General features: G+C 36.1%; 1 protein-coding gene across 4 annotated transcripts in view; it reads left to right on the forward strand.

The window, feature by feature from the left end:
• SLC39A12 (solute carrier family 39 member 12) overlaps positions 1–21,372 on the forward strand; it is a 32,130-nt gene that overhangs the window by 5,315 nt on the left and 5,443 nt on the right. The window contains exons 4-12 of one of the 4 annotated variants that reach the window (XM_026039474.1): positions 2,235–2,442; positions 4,946–5,148; positions 7,284–7,455; positions 9,635–9,807; positions 11,047–11,199; positions 12,415–12,525; positions 15,009–15,072; positions 18,705–18,863; positions 20,301–20,488. In XM_026039474.1, the coding sequence (XP_025895259.1) occupies positions 2,235–2,442; positions 4,946–5,148; positions 7,284–7,455; positions 9,635–9,807; positions 11,047–11,199; positions 12,415–12,525; positions 15,009–15,072; positions 18,705–18,863; positions 20,301–20,488 (1,431 nt within the window). Of the gene's footprint in view, positions 1–2,234; positions 2,443–4,945; positions 5,149–7,283; positions 7,456–9,634; positions 9,808–11,046; positions 11,200–12,414; positions 12,526–15,008; positions 15,073–15,179; positions 15,415–18,704; positions 18,864–20,300; positions 20,489–21,372 lie in introns of those variants that run through there. The other 3 variants (XM_026039470.1, XM_026039472.1, XM_026039473.1) reach the window with 3 other exon arrangements.

Genomic DNA, 21,372 nt, shown 5'->3' on the forward strand with positions numbered 1-21,372 from the left:
TGTACATACTGCTTAGCTACCAGCCTTCTCCTAACTTATTTTTGGGCTGTCCTACCTAGCTACGCTTCCACAGTGTGGGCACAGAACTTGGGAGATAGCACATACTACACATTCCCAAGAGGTAGTTTAAATGCAGATACCCTCAGTTTAGGGCTGAGGGAAGAAAGTGAAGCTGGGTAGAGATCTTGCTTTGACCCAAAGACTATCTCACCTATAGTATTTATTATGTAAATACACTATAACTGTTAATACTGCCAGTGATTAGTAGGAAGAAGAGCGCTCACAAAAATATTCTGGTTTTCTGTTAGTATAAACAATAGTATATACTAATCACTGCTAGTGATTAGTATAAAGAAGAGCACTCACAGAAATGGTGAATCGCCTTGATGTGATGACAATGCCAGTCTTTGCCAGTCTTGCAGCTCCATGTCCATAACGAGTCTGTCCAAACTTATATTTGCTTCCTTCAGCTGGGACAAATACACTTGTTCCCATSAGGAATCTCCCTTATAGTAAGACTGAAACACATGAGCTTAAACTTAGATTTGGAAGAAAATATATCATATTGACTATATTGGGCTGAGTGTGTACCTTTTATGTAAGGAAGCATGCAGCAGGTTTTCTCACCACTGTTTCTTATTATTCCTTATCTCAAGTAGGCCCTATAAACTAATGGAATAGCATTCTTGAACTCATCCAGAAAAAATATTTTCTGTATCATGATAATAAAATAAACTTTTGCCAGATTGGGTAAATCCTAAAGTATACATTCACCTGCTGTAAGGAGCTCCTTAAATCTGTTGGTAATATATAGTTTTTTTTTTTTTTTTTTTCTGAGAACTTTGAAATTGTCCTTTTCTTTTTCATTTCATTAGATTTTAACTTACACCATACTGTGGTAAGAGTTTGCTGCACAAGCAGAAGATGGCTAGGAGTTTCTGGCTCTGCAGCTGAATGCCAAAGGCCTCCAGTTCCTCTTTCTGTGTTTTTGTGCAATCGTTTCCCATCATAAATTATTCATTGACTAGCACTTTTGGTTCTAAGTCTTGGTGAACGTGCTGATTTCCAGGAACTCAAATGGTAACTGAGCAACTGTAAAGAGGCATTGGTGGGTATTTGGCATGTCAAGATAGAATAACAATCCATAAAGTACTTTACTGTGTGGTCTGTTTGTTTATGCTGGCAGTATGATCAATTGATGGGCCTGTTTAGTATCTGAGACCTCATCACTCACTGACATGAGAGAAAAGAGGATTTTTTTTTTAAATAAAAGGTACTCCAAACATTGTAGACTAAAGTTGTATAAGACGTTGTATCTAAAGTTTAGAATTACAACATTTGGGTTGAYAATGGAGGAAAGTAATGGAAGAAAAGCATTTTTGGCCACTCTCTATATGCTTTTGTTTTAAACTTTTGCCTTCTCTGTCATAGCAGCTAGTATATTATTAGAAATGAGAGATGAAATTTAGGGTTGTAGGAATGCAAATGTGCAATAGACTTGACAGGAAAAATGCTAGTCTCTCTGCAATGCTWATGGCATTAATGTAGTGAGATAAGTATGTATGGAATAAAAGATTCCTGTTCAGATAGTTGAGGAAGAGACGGATAAACTTGAAAATTTTAGCTCGTTTTCTTTGTAAAAACAGCTGGCTGACAGACTATTATCAACAACAGTCATGAGATTATTTATCTATGTCCATTTTCAATGTAAGACAGGCAAAGCAATCAAATCATTAAAACTTTGAGTCTGCAATGACATGAAAATTTAGAAATGTAAAGATAAAGAATTAAGTCTGTATTATTTGAGTCAATGTTTTATGCCTTAATAGAATCCCCTACTTTTTCTGCCTTTCTGGAAGCTGAAGAGACARTTGAGGAGAGGGAGCAGAAATAACAAAACAGCCTGAAAAATAAAACCCCCAAACAAAAACAAAAGTCATACTGAGTACTGAATGAGTTTCTGTAGTTCTTTCCCCTCAGAAACTGAAGCTGAAAGAACTACTCACCTATCTTTTCCCATTGAGCTTTCAGCCTTTTGCATTCTAGTGCTGTTGTGCTGGCACTGTCCTCTGGTTCTCATTTGCTGCCTGTTGCCAATTACAACTTTCATCATAGTATTTTTTTGCACCCTGGCTGTGTGTGAAACTGTTCTCTCCCATTTCTCCTCCTGCCACTCCRATTATTTAAATGGAGGTGACCAAGGCTGTCTTCATGCTGTTCTCTCCTGATTTCAGTGTGTTGATGTGAGCACTCTGAAGAAAAATGCTGATATAATGGACAAAGATGGTGCTGATGAACAGACACTTCCACGCCTGGCTGCTTCAATCATTACCCTGGCTCTCCAAGGTGTCTGTATGGGGAAAACAAGTTTACCCTCCCCAGAATTCTTTATAAAATATATTTTCAATTCTCTAAACAGTACAACTGAGCTCCAAGTGACAGGTAAGCTATCTGCTCATCTCTTGCTACCTTTTGCAAGACTYATTTGGTGTAAATTATCTTTAAGTGCATGAAGCACTTTTTGCACTTTATTTTAGATTTAAACGCCATTTCAGTTTAGAGTTGTTATGTAGACTCTCCTAAACATAAAAACACAGATGGAAAATAAGCTTTTTATTTTTGAAAATTTTCTGAGACATTTAAAACAAATTGTTACCATAATTATTAAATATGTACTGCCACTGTAACTTACGACTTACTTGCTCAATACAGTCTGAACTACCACAGAGAGCTCTGCGGGTAACAACCTCGCTGCGGATGCAGAGTGCACTGAGGCCTGCTTTACGCTGCTTCTTAATGCAGATCTTTATGCTATCTTAGCTCCTTCACAAGTGTTCAGGGGTAGACTAAATAATTTGTACAGGAGAGCCAGATTAGCTAGACACACTGGTCGCGCTGCAGCATAGCCATACCCCTGAGGACAGTGGTATGGATGGTGTACTCTGGTTTTGCTCTGTTTTCACCAAATGCTAGTATGGGCCAGCTGCAAATCAAAGCCACCTAAATGGACTTCAGGCTGTCCTAGAGTGTCTTTCCCTACCAATTTTCAGTTGTCAGTACCCACTCAGTGAGCCTGAAATATGCAAAGGGAATTTTTTAAATACTATTGCTGTTTCACTAGACCTGTTAGAGATGCTACTTAGCCATAAATAAACAGCTACGGGAGGGATCTAAGAAGCCCACAGTTAAAGAATTTAGAAAATTGAAGTATTGAGTTCTAAGCTGCTGCTATTAAGCCCTGTAAAAGATTCTGGATGCTTAGCAGTTTAGAAACTAAGCCGCCAATTCAGTGCCTCACTGTGGCTTTAGAAGGTTAATATAAGGCGTCCATTTTTTCTTCTTTGCGGCTAATGGTAATAGCAACACTTTACGACCATTTCAAAGTCCTGTAAAAGTTATATTGAGCACAGGTAAAAACAGGTTAAAAAGTTGCTTTAAGCATAGATAAAAACATTTTTACCACTTTCAGATTTCACAGAGGAACACTAGAAGTCATACAAAACATATAAAAAAGAAAAAAACTCCTCATCCCTAAACATGGACTCCTGGATTATACTTGCATGAACTAATTCTGCAGCATAACCCCTCCTTTAAAAATGCCAGTGGAGATCTTATGAAATAATTGACTCATGAGAATGGATGGAGGCAGCTGGGCACAGAGCTACTAAATAGCTATATATGGTGAAATCCAGGCCCCAGTGAAGACAATAGCAAGACTTTCTTGGTCAGTGGAGTTAGGATATCATTCAGAGAATCTAGAAGATATTCTTAACCAGTTTGTTACAGTGTAATTATATTTTAAGCCTAAGCTAATTAGATTTCCCCTTTAAATTTATTTAAATTCTCAGTATTATCTGGAAGATGTAGCAAGAAACTGGCAGCATGTAAAAGGAAAATTAGAGTTGCACTGACTGAACTGTTTGCTTAAGAAAAATAAAGTAGATAAACAACTTAGCATAAGCATTTTCTAAGATTAACATATATAGCATTTACTTTTTGTGAATAATATGTTAATCATAAAGGATTATCATGCGGAAACATTCTTAATGTCTTTAATCTAAATTCCTTTGAAATTATTTTGTGGACTACGTACCTTCTTAATGAACAAACTCAGGTTCTCAGAAAGTAGCTGTATGGCTTCATCTTGAAAATGCAGAAATGAAGGATGGTGACTGAATTTAAAAGACATAAGGGGGGAAATAACATGGGGTAGAGCATGCTCTCTCAAATAAATGACATGGGGTAGAGCATGCTCCCTCAAATAACAGCATTTAAGCAGTGGACACCCCCACTGCACCAAGATATATCGTGAGAAATATCCCCTACCTTGTTTTAGAAGATTGCAACTGTTTGCATTAGGAGTCTTGGCTCCCACCTTTCTACTTTGCTGCTGCAAACAAGCAGGTTTCCAGAGCAGCAACTTGACCAAAAGTGACAGAAAATCCCTCATCCTGTTATCCAGTTCTGAAGCACAAAAGTAGGATACTTTCTGGAAACCATATCAAGGACCTATCTTCCTTGTCTTTCTGGACAGGTGAAATACCATACCTAGCTATGGTATTTTGGCATAATGTTCCACTTACACAGGACAATCTGAAAGGCGATGAAGCTTTGTAGCAGGAATTTGCAGATAACCTAAGAAGAGACCCAGTATTAAATGGAAGATTAAATGCCTGTCATTCACATTTCCTTTTCTCCTGAGGAAGATGATTGGAAATGAAATATATCTGTGTAGAACTGTAAAGAAGCAACTGGTTGAATATATAGGTGACCTATTAAGCTGAAATTGCCAACACTACCAAAATATGAAGAGAAAAAAGCATGTAAATGAGCAGTCAAATAAATATTGAAAGTAACAAAATGTTAACAATTACTTTTGTTTCTTTTTCTTTTTAAATGTATATTATGTATATGGTGACGTTTCTATTTTCTACTAAATTACTAGAACTAGATCAACTCCTAAGCATGCTTGCAGACAGAAAGACCTGCATGGTAAATGGACAATTCCACAATCACAAAAGAAGACGTCATAATATGACAATCAAAGATAGTGGAACCATAAATATTCCAGTCAAAGCAAACCAAACAAATGGAGACTATGTGAAAAAATATCCTGAAGATCGTGAAAGGAAAAGAGATTGGAATCAGGTTAATTTAAATTTATATTATGATAGCCTTGGTCACAGAATTTCAATGACAAAAGTTCAAGTTGCTCTGCAAATACTGTATGATTGCTGAGGTAAAAGCTATGAATTTCAGAAGTCATATAGTTACATAATTATCCTTGTTTATATTTATTTAAATGTTAAATGTCAGAAGAGCTTTATGATTGTTGTGTATTTAGTGAAATGAGAATATGAAATCCTGCACTGGTTGATTACTATTAGGCAAAATCAGATGTTCCTTTAAGACTTAGAGGAGTGTGGTGTTATAGTTTCAATGTTTGTACATATTTCTTACAGATTTCTTGTGCTTCTATATCTGAGAGCATCTAGGGCCCCCTTCTATGACCTGTCAGAAAGAAAAGTTGTTCTATATTAAGAAGAAAAAAAAACCCTAAACCATTTAAGGTTTCTATGTAATTTGTTTCTAAAAGACTATTGTAAATTGAGGACAAAGAATTTCAAAATAGCCACTTCAAAACATGTAGAGTCTACTGGATAGAGCTTTAGCTGCTGCACAGTATCCTTTTGGGGAAGTTCAAAGAGCAGTGGCTTATTTTAGCTTACTTTATACCTTGAAATTATCCTACAATATCCTAAATATCCTAAATATTAAAAAATAAATAAACTTTGAAACAGTTATTTAGATGATAAATGACTTATTCCATCCTTCAGACTGAAAGACATTCCTTAGACAAAAAGGACACTTCTAATAAAGCAGGTATTTCTATTGTTTTCCTTTTTTTTCCACAGCTTAAATTAACTCAAGGATAAAGTTTTTCCTCTTTAGAGTAAAGTAAAAAATGTGAGGTTGACTTATGCTGAGTCATCCTTTTGTGATGTAGAACTGAGACAACTGTCATCTGGTTAAATGTCATTCTGCAAGTTGTTCATCCGTGTAATTTTACTGTATTTGGAATACATATCCTATCTGCATCATTATTTCATTCCAGCTGACCGCAAAAGAGAATCACACTGACCAGCTGACATTTGGCGTTTAGAGCAACTGGGGCCTCAATTTAATTTTAAATGGATGTCATTTTAAAACTATTTAACATTAATTTTAAATTATGAAGGTCAGAAATCAATAGTGATACTGTCTGAACAAGAAGTAAAATCATTCTCAGGTAATCAGAGAACAYATAAAACAATTTCTGATTTCTTGAACTTCTATTTGTGAGACTGACCATAAATCAAAAGGTAAGTATGCAGGGGGATTATTTCAGGCTTGGAATTCAAACTAAGAATAAAATATTGTGTATAAATGCTGGAAAATTACAAAGATACTTTTGCAGAGAAGAAGTCTTCTCTACTGACTCCTAGCTTCTACTTATTCCATTTCTCTTCTTTTGGCTATGTCTATTTTCTTTGACATATTCCATTAGAAGGATTTGTGTTTCAGTGTTGTTGCTAATTTTATCTCCTTTCTGCACATATCCATGATAGCCTTTGTGCTCCATTAGTAACAGATGCTGCTGTGTATGAGGCATTGACTGGTTTATGGCTTGCATTTGCTAGCTGCATTAGGATCAGTAATTTGATTTTTGGATAGGAATTATATGTTGAAAATCATCACAGAAAAAAAAGGGTCATTGCTTTCTTTTTAAGTCATCATTGCCTCTACTGATTTTTAAAATGCCTACCGAATTTAAGTAAATAGTAGATGATCTAATTAGAGCAAATTATTCATATTAGGAAATGCACTTTCCATTTACTTACTTTTTCAGGATCGTCCTGCAGGAATACTACATAGTTGCTTTACTAATAAAAGCCTAACGCACTCCCTCCCTATCTTTAAACCCAGTTTAGACTATGACATTTCTAGCTTGCTGACTTTAAAATGACAGACCCTTGTTAGGAGGATTCATAAAAGAACTCAGTTTTGTATGTTCCTGAAGATGTAGCAAAAGAACTTTTTTTTTCCTGAAATATCTAGTGACATCCAACTTTAACGGTCAAATAAAAGAATTTGAATATTTAAGTAATTTAATAAGAATAAAATAAATAAAACCCAAGTCTTTCTAGCCTCTACCATCCTGTATCCTTCTAAGATTCTACATTTAACCTCAACATTAAATACATATGGTCCATATTCAGTAACTGTGTATACTTTCTACATAGGCTTGTTTCTCTGCCAATGAACTTGTGAAGATATTTCTAAAAACTAGTCCTTCATCCATTTCTAAGGAGCACTTCAAGCAAATCAGTCCGGCAATCATTCAACAGCTATTAAGTTGTTCATGTCAGCTTCCCGAATCCAAGCAGACAAAGCTTCCACCAACAGCTTTGGAAAGTGAGTTATGTTTGTTACTAACCATATAGTATTTTGCAGGTAAAGTGAGGTGCAGGGTTTCTGCAGACTCATTAACTATCTTAAATCAAACAAGTTGAGATTTATGCAGCAAGTAATTTCATAGCATACRTATTAGAAAATATTAGTATATTGAGTATTGTGGGGGGATTTAATGGTTTCATTTTTGWATTAGATGGAATTCTCTTTTAAGTTATATTTTCTTTATTTCCTAGAAGACTTAGGTATGGTGGAAGGTGAACCATGACAGGCCTTGCATTGCAGAGCAGCAGTGATCCATCTTGTGAAATTTATAACAGATTTATAATGGAATTATGCATTTTTTGTGTGTGTAAAGGCTCAAGACTATGTTAGCTGGCATTTTTTTCCATAATGTGATGAGTGCTTAATACAGATAAATTCTGAGAGCGATGTACGAACATTGACGATTTTTCATGTTGTGATATTTCACAGCAGAGAAATTTGGTGGCTACCTATTGTGAAACAGAAACAACCAGCAAAACCAATCACATGAACAGCAGGAGCTGTACAATTGAGCTGGAGCAAGAATCGAGTTAGAGTACAATCGAACAGATTGTTTCCAGCTGCAGTGGATTAGAGGAAGGTGGTTGTAGCCCTCACATGCCCTGCTCCCAGAGATTTCTGGCCCGCCAGCCGTAACTCCTCCTGTAAATGCTCCCTGCGCCACACTATTGAAAAGAAAAAAATCCAGTCTGACCTAAGTGCTTCTTAATGGTGCCTTTTTTTTTTTCCTTTTTCTAAAAAAGGCACATTAATCTTATGTTAGATAAGGGCATGGAAGGAGATTCATAGGCATTCCAGGAGCTATAGGAGAAAGAAACATACAATATAGTAAAAAGAAGACAATAGTCTCTAGAAGGTAGTAGTCCTTTTTCRTGTTCCCTCTCTCTTACTTAGCTGAGCACCTTGCAGTCTTTACTGCTTTTATCCTTACAATKCTACAACAGGTTCTTTTATGCCCATTTTTCAGAGGTGAAATCAAGGGAGAAAGAAAGTAGGAAACTTACCCAGGACACACATACAAAAATCATGGCAGATTTGAGACCATCAGCCCTAACCACTGGCATTATAGAAATCTCATAGGGGCAAAAGATGAGTGTGGGTGAAAGATCTTGAAAGACAAATAGAGAAAGATATTGAAAGACAAGTAACAAGAGATATTGAAACACAAAATGGAATGATTATAAGTCCTTTCTGCAGCACATGTTTATAGATGAAGGGAGATTTCTATAACCATAAGGATATTTCTCATAGTTTAGGACAAAGAAACAAAGGACTGCATGTTAGACCTATATGTGGCTTACTGACGTGAGACATTAATTTTATTCTCAGTTATTTTACTGACAGGGTATGCTGTTTTGGGTAAGTCATCATGGCCTGACCTTCTGAAAGTATCTACTATGCCCTTGTATTTGGATGTTCAGTTTGTGAAATTTACTGTCTGATTTTATGAGCTGCTGAGCACTAGCAGTGCTATTAAAGTGTGAAACATTAACTGAAGCTTTTGAATATTTTGGCATTAATTCCTTTATGCCTGTTTCTCATCAATGTCTTACCTCCATCATAAGACTTTCTTGCACATTTATCAGCATTCATGTCGTGCAGAAGACTGGAAATGTGAGCAGCATATAATTCATAAGAACTCTAAGTGTAGCCTTTGAAATATTCCAGTAACCTGTGAAAAAATAGCTCTGTAGACCTGATTTGATATTTGAAGGAATGTATGTTCACTGCACATTTGTAAGTATAATTTGAACCAAAAAAATTAGGCTTAGATCCTAAGTTGGATGCCTGCCTACACACATAAGAGTTTTAGGCCGTGGTCTGTTTACTGAATATGGTTTGGCTGGTAATGTGATGTTAATTGTATAGATACAGAGGTGTGGCCATATGAGGACACAGAATAACAAGCAGAATCTGTTAAAACAAGACAAAATTAATTCACAACATTCACTGTGCTGTGTTCTTTAAAGCCTGAAATTTGGAGCCTTCAAACTCTGCCACCTGTATCACTCATGACTATAAAGTGGTTGTAGAACATGAATCATTTCTTGCCTATATGCTTGAGCACGGAGGTGGGAAAACTTTACGCAGTCATTAAAGGTGCCCTTGGTTTTGTTTTGTTTCCTTTCCCCCACAGAATATGGCTACAGCACTGCTGCAGTTTTACTTATTACTATTGGATCTATGTTTGGTACAACCCTCATTTTATTTAACTCCTGTCAAGAAATCTATACACTCATTTTACAGCTGTTTGTGGGCTTGGCTGTTGGGACCCTTTCTGGAGATGCACTGCTGCACCTCATTCCGCAGGTAGGCAACATGCCYATTTGTGTTTTTAAAATGTTGGCATATGCACATGAGACTGCGAGTCTCTTTAAAGTCAGGCTAATGGTCAGCTGTTTAAAAAAATAAAAGCTTTCCATAAATCTCAGAATCAAGTATCCAGCATTCTGTTTCTACTTCGTAGTTCAGAGAAAGTTTCCCAGTTTAGTGTTAAGAAGCAGAAATCAATTAAATCAATGAATGATGGATTCTGAGAAAATAAGGTTATTTTCATTACTTTTCAGAAAGCCCGCAAGTCCTGTGAAMACCAAGTTCACTAGATGCAATTCTTTCAAGAGCAAATTATATAACTCGTTTTAGGAAAAAATGGTCAAGGTTTCTCTAAGGCCTCCAGAATCCTCTCTACAAAGTGGTTCCAGAGTGATCTCTGATACGACAAAGCTGTTACTGAATTCGGAATTCAGCTGGTCATAAAAGACTTTTTCACACTTTCTCTTGAAATTCTGGTCAAAATGCTCTTCATACTCAACAGAAAAGGGTCTACTTGAAATGCACATGCCTGTTTCAGGGTGGTCAAATGTTTCATAAATGTTCTACATATTTTAATTGCTAAATGCCACAAAGAACAATCATAATCTCTGGAAGCAGACCTGTGAGAGTGGTTTAAGAAAGGCAATTTTCAGGGCGTGTTACAAAAGTACATTCTTTTAAGAAGAAYGTACTTTTTTCTTTTTTTCTCACTCCTCATGTTTTAAGTGATGCATCTTTTAAAGTGCAAACTTTCAGATGAGGAACAAAGGAAGGCTACCAGGCCTCCAAGAAAAAMTACGGAAGCACGCTCACCAGCAGAAGGTTTTATGAATGGTTTTCAATATGAATTGTACCTTTGTAGTTTACCCAAGTAATTTTTTTAAAATGTAACAATCAATATGGTCCAAACAAAGTATACACAAAGAATAATGTAGAAGGAACAAATTCATAAAATTATCTCTAAAAATAACTCTGCTTTCAAAACGGAGAGATCAGGTAAGCCCTTAATTAATTTCATTCATCTATTGTCCAGCTAATTAGCTCAAAATAGAATTTATATCTGAAAGAGGTAGCAAAAGAAAATAACAAGACTAAATTTGGTTTACATACTATGGATTACAGTAGCAAAAGTCAAAATATTGTTACTTTTAACAGTTGAATTTAACAGTAAGCTTAACAGTATATTTAAATGTTACTTTTACCTTTTAAATATTGTTACTTTTATACTTTTTTTAGATGCTTGGTTTGCATAAACATGAAGCACAAGAGGTAGAACATTTCTATGAAGGGAAAGAATATATTTGGAAGCTTTTGGGAATAATTGGAGGAATTCATGGATTTTTTGTGATAGAAAAGTGTTTCTTTCTTTTGGTAACACCACGTGATCAGGTAATTGGACATTTTATCCTTTTAAAGATCTTTCTCATTTTGAGATATACATTGCACATAATATCAAAATGATTGTGGAAAAATAATTACCGTTTTTATGAGTTAAATGAAGCATGAAGCATTTCCTTCCAAAACAAGTTTGTTCCTTGACCTTCAATTTCTATTTTKCTTTGCTCCATACATTTGTGTTCTCTGTAAATATGATCCATTTATTTATAACTCAAAAAAGGAAATGGTTAATTGAGTTAGTGTTCCATAAGCAGACTTTCATGACTAGCAGTGGAGCAGGTAAAGAATATGTATCCAAATGAAAGAGTAATGACAGTTGTTTACACAAGGCTCTCTTTGGAGAGCAGAAAGACATAGTTGTGAATGAATTCACTAGAAGATATTTTAAAGAATATCTTAATATTTCTGAATTGTTTTTCTATTCCTGTCTAAATGCATTTAGAAATCTAATTGCTACTGAGCAAAATGTTTCRCCAAGTAGAATCCAGTCTTATATTAATAACATCTTTTTGCTCATGGTAATGTTTTTAGTAATTTTATTATTTCGTCTCAGTGTGGCTGCTGCCTGAAAATGTGATTATGCACATGGATATAACATAACGCAAAATGTGGTGGCTCATTAAGMTTCTCAGCATGGAAGGCTATCTTAATGTCACTTAAGAAGGCTAAGCCTTTACTTGTRGTGTTTAACAGAGAATGTTTACTGGCTGGTCTGATTTAGATATTTTGCACTCCCTATTCCAGCTATCTTTGGCTCAGACCTAGGAATATTATGTAAAATCAATATAATTAAAATATTTTGATGCTGGTGATATTTTGTTGGTTTGTAGTAAGTAGTTCCTCGTTTATATTATTTTGGAGAGAAGAGATATATCATTGTCCCACTAATGTTTAAATGTATTCTGCTGCAGATTAGGTGAATTCCAAAARCTACTTTTTATTCATCTCAGCTTCTCATTCCAATCTTTAGTTACAACAAAAAGAAAAATAGTTTCATGCAACATTATGGTTGTCACTGATTTATCTGTTTCACTTCTTAATTATATAAGAATAAGTAAATGCTGATACCAACTAGCAATATTTTTCAACAGTTCTTGTTTTCAAGACGATAATTCTTTTAAATGCTAAACTTTCACAAAAGGCTGAAAAAGATTGCACCTGTGTTCACTGGGCTACAGAACTAATCTGCAAAGCATCTTCATCCAGCAGGGCCTTTCTTTAGCTAATGGTCACTGGAGACATTCCCATGATCTTCCAGTGGAATCTGAAATAAATGAACATTCAGGCAGAGGCAAATCTACTTCAGCTATACAGTTGGTAGGTTTCCAGTGTGAAATACTTTACTGATTTAATTTCCTTCTTTCTTTGTTCCTCACAAAATGAACCCCAATAATATAATAAATCAATTTTATTTTTTCAGTCCTTATTGATTTGTCCTTTATTACATGAAATGATTTTCAGGAATCTGTAGAGAGATTGCAAGCACAAATCTTTACAATAACCTTTCTTAAGTTTTCTTAAGAGACCAGATTAATATGTTGGTACATTTTCCTATAATACCTTTTGAAGAGAAAACTTTTGAAGACATGCCATCATTCTTTTTAAAAATATATCATGTTAGGGCAGACTGCCCCCCTGGAAAGACTTCAGAATATTCTGCAGCAAAAGCTAAGTGTATAATTAGTGGACAGGTGAAATTCTGGACTATTCTTGAGCTTTTCCCACAATTTTGCTTAATGCTTCCACATCTTTGCTTAACATAAGCAAGAGGAATATCTGGGAGTAGTGCTTGCCTATGAGGTATTGCATAATTTCCTATTGGTCTGTGGAGAGCATACAAATGGATACATCTTTTATGTACTGAACTGACTCATACTTTTCAACCTTTTTTTTCTCTTTTTCCAACCACTTCTTCCAGTTTATTTATAACATCTAGATAYGTTTAGTGCTTATTTAAATCAGATCCCTCCACCACTTTCAGATTGTAAACTACATTTTAATAAACCAGTTGTGGTCTTTAAGATTCTCATGAGCCACTGCTAATCTCTCTAAAGCAGCTGGGAAACTGTTAATTGAATGAATGTAGAAGAAACAGACTAGTGAAGACTATTTACTAATTTGTAAGCCATGTCGTAGTTTCCTGTTTATGATACCGAACAATCTAGTCATTCCTTCCAGTTGCAAGCTGATCCTAATGTTATGTATAGATGACATGAACTAGCCTGCCTTAGCTAGCTTATGTAAGAGCAGCCAATTTTTCAGAGTCATGTGAGTAATAGTAAGACAAACACTGGTTGACTAAGAAAAGCTTATAAATCCTTCAGGTCAGTGATTAGTGTTTGAGTTTTGACTCAGAGTTCAAAAAAGTGGCATGTGAATAAATATTATAAGAGAAGTGGAACAATTACTGGAATTCAAATGACTGGATGCAATCATGGGAATTATTTTTCCTCTTAAAATGGAGAATTTTAAAACCCAATTCCTTACCATTCYCTCTCCGTGCCTCTACAGCACATATCCCACATCACAACCAAGCTATCACCAGCCAAGAAACATATGCCATTCTGAAGTCAATGCACATTGGTGCCATAGATTTTTTTGGAGCAGTGGCTGCTGACCTAAACAAAGCACTCTCTCTCCGGCTGCTGGCTCCTCGCTGGCTGCTATAACAGCTTGAGCATGTTTGTTGGCCAGCAAAACAAAAAGCAGAGATTAGAAATTCAGCTTTTCTAAACAAACAAGAAGTTTTTCCTTCTTGCACAAATCTCTAATATTTTTTCTTCCCATGTACGCTAAAAGGAAAGTAGAGAGAGAAGGTGATTCTTTATATTCTCTCTTCTTTCTGCACATTTGCAGGTTTTGATAGTTAAGCATTGGGGCTGATGCATCAAACTGACTCAGGGCAGGAGAGGAAATCTGTTCTCTCTTTCTTCACTTGGAACAAGGGTAAATTTCTCTAAGCTCAGTGCAATGTACATTGCACTATACACATGCTGCTATACGTGCCAGTGGTTCCTGGTGCTGAGACAAAACYCAGTCCAAAGACCAGGGGACTGGACACTGGAGACTCGTTCTAAAGGAAAAATATCCTTTAAAAGTAATTTCCCCTCCCTCTTTTTTGAAAGGGTGTTACAAGAACTGCCCTTGACACAACAGTTTTCATACTGAATGTAAATTAAACAAATCCTGTTTAAAATGGTTTATTAATTGCATCTGCTGCATGTTTTTCTGGTTAAACRAAAAGTCTTACTGGCCTTTTCTGTGGCACCAGCCATGCTGGGGGAAGGAGAGAGGCGAGCAGTTATTCTGAAACCTATCTGGGGGCATCTTATTTAGTCTTGTGTTTTCACAGAGTAGCTAAGAACATGAAYTCAAAGGAGACTTTGTTCTCTACCTATTTGTCCCTGAAAATCCAATAGACTATTCAGAAGGAAACTACAATCCTTCTGTCATGACAAAATTGAGGGAGAGAATCTGAATGATCATGTCCTTTTTAGGCCTGCATTTGGCTCCAACTTTGTGCTTTCAGGCAGCAATATGATTTTTTTTCTGGGGTGCAACAACACTTACAAATGTCTTTCTTGGGCTGTAACCTCTTCTGCGCAAGGGAGGTTTCTTTTTTTAAAATGCATTTCTGCTGCACCGATCACACTGATAATGCTCAATCCTAATCATATGTTTGCAGATAGACACCACTAACTTTATTTTAAAAATTATGAATTTTTCTGATGTTTTCCTCTGTTGTAGCAGTAGCCGGGAGAACCCTTTGACACTGATCCATTATCTTTCCTTTTAATTAGAGAAGCCCGGAAGATTCTGAGTCTGCTGAAGTTCCTCCGGACAATAAGGCAATCAGCAAAAAAAGTTAGTATCAATAAAAATAACTAAACAAGCAACAGAAAAAGCCTTAAGACCTAAGATGGAATTGAAAGTGTGAAGCTGGCTTAGCTGTGTGTTTGCTATGTGCTACATCACCACATCTGATGGTGCTTGGCTACATAATTAAATCTCTGCTTAAAGACCTTTCCAGCTGCCAACTCTGTAATTGTGAAGTTCATTAATCTTGCACTCTCCATGCTCCAGTGTTTGTTTACTCACTGTTGCAAACTATTTTTCTAAAGCTTTTGCTTAAAGAGAAACATCCAAAATTTAATATGAGACAGATTTTTGTAGTTGTAAACCTTGCTTGGGCCTTTGTTGCTGAAGGTAGTGGAATCATTTTTTTTTCCTTCTTTTTGGCTCATGATACCAATATAATTCTGCTTCTTTCTTGTCTTACATGGTAAAGTAATAGTGTCTTTAAGCTAATAATAATTTATTACATGTGTGGAATTCTGAGCTCTTGATGGCGCTCAGTTTTAGGGTAAACTTTTTTTCAGAAGGCTTTGAGGTAGTTCTTATCTACTCTGCTTTTCTACTGCTTTCTTGAGCAAATGGGAAAATAGACCATACAACAAACTCTGCCTTTGCCTGTACCTATGTAATTGTAGTTATTTAACTGAGAGACTGCGGGAATAGCATTGTAATTGGAATCAATTTATATGCTATAATTTCCCCTTTAGTTTGTGATCTCAGGTCATGGGCTCAAGTTACTTAACAATTTCAATATCTTCCTGAGGTTTTTTAATGTTCTTCTCTGTTCTTATGGATTTTCTTTGCATTTGGAGGCATGAACTTCACTTTTTGAAGCCTGTGTCAGTCTACTCCACCTCTACATGTATCCTTTCCATTCAGTCATCACTATCTAATAAGCAGAAACATGTTTCTAAGGGTCTCAATATTAGTTGCTCCAAATGGAGTATAACTAAATTTGTAGTGGTTTCTTAGTAATATTCTTTGTTTCATTCTATTTAATTTTAGCAATAGCTCAGTTCCATGTGGGTATTACAAATCTCTGAGTGAAATTGTCATAAGGAGGGTATTTTTGTTTTGTTTACTGAGAATACACATTTTCAAAAGTTTTTGTGTTGTTGCACTTTTTACTAAGGATGGGATGCATTAGCATATTGAGTACCTTGATAATGAGCTAAACTTTTAGATGGTTGCTCCTAAAATTGAATGGATCTAAAATGGAAAACTGATGTTCTTGGAAATGACAGACTTCTTTATAAATGCATGTTGAATAGGGCTAAAAGACCAGTCAGTCAATTTAATCAGCAAGAAAAACAGAAAGCAAGAAGCTACTGGAAGAGAAAGACCTTTTTCATTTTTTATTTTTTTATTGCTGCACACTTGCTCTTCTATCAGTACCTCAAAAGATCAAAGAGTAATGTTTTGTATTTGGTATTCTCAGTAACACATTATGTTAACTCGAATATTTTTGCTCTCTGTGTAGTGAAAACATTGAAAAACAGGTCTATTTATGAGTAAATGTTTGCTTTAGCCCTGTTATTCAGAGATTAGAAATCATAATCTATATCCTGCTCCCATTAGCTTTATGAAAAATTACGAAATAGAATCTGAGTTCCTATCCCCTATTGAAGCAAAGAATCCACTAATACTATCAATATGAATGTGTATGTGAGAGACTTTGTAGAAATATTTAAAGCAGTAAGTTAATAATTGCAGCAATGTGATGCAATTGCTAGGAACAAAGCTGTACTTTAAATAGCTTGCAAATACAAGAAGAAAAGCATTCATTTTTTTCTGAATGCATCTTCTTAATTTGCAGGCAAGTAAGTTCACAAAACTTAAGTTTGTAAATGCTCCATAATGTTGACCTGAGCCCCATGTTATGTTATAGACAACATGCTGGAATGAATTCTGGTAATTATGGCTTTATCTTTTTCAACAATCAGATACTTGAATATAATGCATTAATAATATCTCAGGGCAGGCCATGATTTTGTCCTCGCCAGTGCTTATTACGAGTCAAAACTTAATGTAGTGGAGCAATCTATCATCTCTGTGCAACTCGGGCCCTGCACTATTGATTATAAACTGCCCATAGTGTTTAGAAAGAGCTGGGCAAGCTGGGGACAGCCACGTCTGACTCTGTAAGCTGGCAGGGAAATCTAACAAGCCTGCCAATATTTCTGAGCCCGCAGAGCTCCCAGGCAACTGGGGAGGATTTTCTGAATACAGTTGTTAGGCTTTTATGTGCTGTGTGTTGGGGTTTTTTTTCTTTTCTTTTTTTTGTTTTTGTTTTTTTTTTGTTTTTTTTTTTTATTAATAGTCTGAAGGCTTCAGTTCTAGCCAGTTTATGTAAGAAAAACATCTTCCCCATTACTATAAAACAGTATTCTCTGGAAGAATGTTGCTGAAGTAAAACCTTTTAATAACAGTACACAGGCAGTTCTGTGCAGCTCCACGTTGGGTCCTTGGACTGTCACGTTATGTCTGTGTGGGGTCAGTAAAATCGGGATGCTTGGAGTCCAAATCTTGACCCTGCTTCTTCAGGCATAAAACTGTCTTTTGCAATGTGTTCTCCCCATGCTATACAGCAAAAAATTAGATGAATTTCTTGGGTGGCTTGTAGGAAATCCTGCTTGTATGGCAAGGAGTGTGGATAAAATGGATAGACCAAAGCACAGGATAGGGCAGTGTGTTATATGTTGCTAAGCCTAAGTATTGAACCTAAATATTGAGCTTCAGTGCGGCTTAAAGAGATAAAATCCTTCCCGTTCATTGTGCTCCCCACTGTCAGGGCTTCAGACAACACAGAGAGACTGTCACTTAACACTGAGCTTGGTTCCAGTCCTCATCTCACCAATACTGCCTTTCCTCTTGTGTCATATCCCTGATCATGAACATCCACAGCAAAGCAATGACACAAAACAGCATGGAAAAGAAAACAGCTATCTGCATCCATGAGAGAGGCTACAGACAGGAATGCTATGAGCGTAAGGGCCATTAATTGATTGGAACAAAAGCTGGATATGAGCATGCGTCAACACCATACTAACAGGGGTGCTCTGAGCTTTATTGAGTCTCATCTCTATTTTTCAGTGTAAAACAATCACATAAGGAATGGACCCTGAAAATATGGCTCAGCATTAAAATGCCTTACAGTATTAAGACGATCAGCTGCATGAAACTAAATATTCCTCTTCATTAGAAAATTCCCCCCTTCTAAGGAAACAACAACAACAACAACAACAACAACAAAAAAAAGAGAGACATGTGAAAACTTCTGTGAATTTCAGCAGCCAAAGAAGGTTTAATAGGAAACCCTTAGAGCATATCATGAGATTGGACTCAAACCGGACGAAGTTGCAAACTTTTTGTTTAAACAATTGACCCAGTAAGGAAAGGCCCAAAGGAAGCTACTTCCTGGTATTTCCCTCTCTGAATTATTCTGCAACYTGTCCTATGCTGTCAAGTTTATTGAGAGCAGTGTAATAAGGACAAAACTATCCAACACTATTGTCCTCTGATTATTGTGGCTTTTCATAACATTATCTGTAAATTTACCAGAAAAAAAAGTCATTTATAAACCAAATATTRCAGCAACTGTTCCTGCTATAACCCTGAGGCTTTTTTTTTTTCTTTCATAGGTAAAAGAATTAGCTTGTTAGCAATAATGGTTCTGGTGGGTGACGGTCTTCACAACTTCGCCGATGGTTTGGTAATAGGAGCAGCCTTTTCATCCTCAACAGAAACAGGTGTGACAACGACTGTTGCTATTTTATGCCATGAAATTCCTCATGAAATGGGTAAGAAATATATATATATGTATTTTCCTAATTGGCTTTGTAATTCCAAATTTCACAAAGAATTCCTTCCTTTATGCCCTTAGTAGGAATTCTTCATGGTCTAGCATCACCAAACATAGTGTAATGCATGAGGATGGGTCATATGAAGAGGGCAGGAAATTCTCTTGCCTTTTTAGAAAAAAAAAGGGGGAAATTCCTGCCCTAATTATTGATCACCATAATATCTTACCTTGTTCATCTGTAAATGCTGTCAGGTCACTATGGTCTCATGTGTACAGACACAAAAAAAAGAGGTGAGCAAAGGGTAAGRGCTGTGTGTGCCAAATGGGCTTGTCTGGCACAATGGATTATCCAAGAGTTTTAACATGTAGCAGAGCCATTTAACAAGGTATTCCTCATAAAGSTCATTGCTGCTACTAATCAGGAACAACGGAGCAATAAAAGAAGATACACAAATCGTGGTATTGGCAGGCAGGACAGCAAGACAGTTTTAGTGAATGTTTTTTCTTCTATTGCTGTAAATCTTTCAATACAATTGCAGTTGCTCCTGACAGTGTATTGATGAACATAATATGCTGGCAAGTCTGAAATGAGAAATATGGATTCTGGTTTTCTTTCTTAAATGACTGGATTAAYTTATGTGCTGTCTGTATAGATAACTTCCCCCAAACAAAAAGGTAGGATGGGGAATTCTTACAAAACTGTCAGAATTCGTGTTGGTGTGGAAAAGAAATTACCGGAATACTGAACAGCTAACTCTAAAACAGATGCAGTAAATTCTGGTGCAGTGATGCCCCTGCAACCARGTGGCACAGGAAGTAAATCAATAAATTTCTGTGGTTGCAGAGAAGACTTTTAGAAAGTCATTGTTCTTGACCTTTCAGGACATAGGTTATTTCAGAAGAAAAATCTTGTGTTATAGGATTCTGATCTGTTATTTACTGAAGATACTATGCCTGAAATCAGTGGAAATAAGCTTTCAAACTGGAAACAGATCAGCATAGTCCTTTCTGCCTTGTAGCACCTGTAAAACACTCAAAGACCATGTTGAGTGTATACTCACATACTCACATGATTTTAACTGGCACGTTCCCAATCAAGAAAGATTTAGAAACTCTGGGAAAGCATGTGACTTCACGTTTGCATGTATCCAAGTTGGAAATGTCACAGAACATTGAGAACTAACAGAAAGCCACTCCTGTGGGCAACTGTATGCTATCTTTAGGAAAAACTAAACAAATACAAGGGGATATAATTTTTTTTTTTTTTTGCACACAGCATGCATTTATAACAAATTCTACAGAAATCTAAGGGCAGTCCTCCAGCATTCATTATCTTCTTTGTGCATATCTTTCCCTCATGTTTTATTACAAGGAATTTTGAAAATATGTTTATCAGATAAGTAATAAATTTTCTCTCTTCTTTTTCTCTACACAGGAGATTTCGCTGTGCTGCTAAGTACAGGGCTCCCCACGAAGATTGCAGTTTTGATGAATTTTATAAGTGCACTAACAGCCTTCTTAGGGCTTTATATTGGCCTTTCTGTATCAGCTGACCCATGCATTCAAAACTGGATTTTTACTGTTACAGCTGGAATGTTCTTGTATTTATCTTTAGCAGAAATGGTGAGAATGAAAGTCTATTATTATATTTTCCTCATTTTCCTTTTAACTTATCAACATCACAATAAGTGTCAGATAAATACAGGGAGATAAATTTAGAGGAAAAAAAGAGTTTATAGGTTTCTTGAGATGAACCTGTTTTCTTCTCTGAGACTGTACAGGGCAGTATGAACAATGAGAATTTTTTTTATTGTTCATTTTCACTTCCAAAGGAAAATTTTGAACCTGCATTTTTTTTAAGTCTTGAAGGACTTGGTTGTTTTTTTCCCTTACATACTATACTCCTGATATGTTTTTCACACATTATTTCAATAAGAATTTCCTGTTTCTCAACTTAATAGAAAATGCGTATCTTATGTTCTTTCTAGCCAGTCTTTCTGTATCAGAGAGGTTTGGGTGAGTTCCATAAACAATTTAAAACACCTCAATTTTCTGACATTTGCCCATAATTTTTCATACTCTTAGATCAATAGCAATGATCAAACATTTAGAAGAGAGGGAAAAAAAAAAAAAAATAAAAAAAGGAAGGATATACATTCAGAGTAGGGTTTAAAGATTGTGGAATGTGACCGAATCATAATTCAGGCAGGTGCTTCAGGCCACATCCTTTATGGAAAGGTTGGCTCTTACCAATGAAGAAGTTAGTTACCTTGCCAGCTTGTTAGACACTTAAGTGTCACATGGTTCTTTACCTTTATAACATAGAATCATAGAATCATAGAATGCCGAAGGTTGGAAGGGACCTCAGAGGTCATCGAGTCCAACCCCCCTGCTCATGCAGGGTCACCTAGAGCACATGGCACAGGGCTGTGTCCAAGCGGGTTTTAAAGATCTCCAAAGAAGGAGACTCCACAACCTCTCTGGGCAGCCTGTTCCAGTGCTTTGTC

This window comes from Nothoprocta perdicaria, unplaced genomic scaffold (genome assembly GCF_003342845.1).
Source record: "Nothoprocta perdicaria isolate Ctin4 unplaced genomic scaffold, notPer1 scaffold_23, whole genome shotgun sequence".
Classification (NCBI taxonomy): domain Eukaryota; kingdom Metazoa; phylum Chordata; class Aves; order Tinamiformes; family Tinamidae; genus Nothoprocta; species Nothoprocta perdicaria.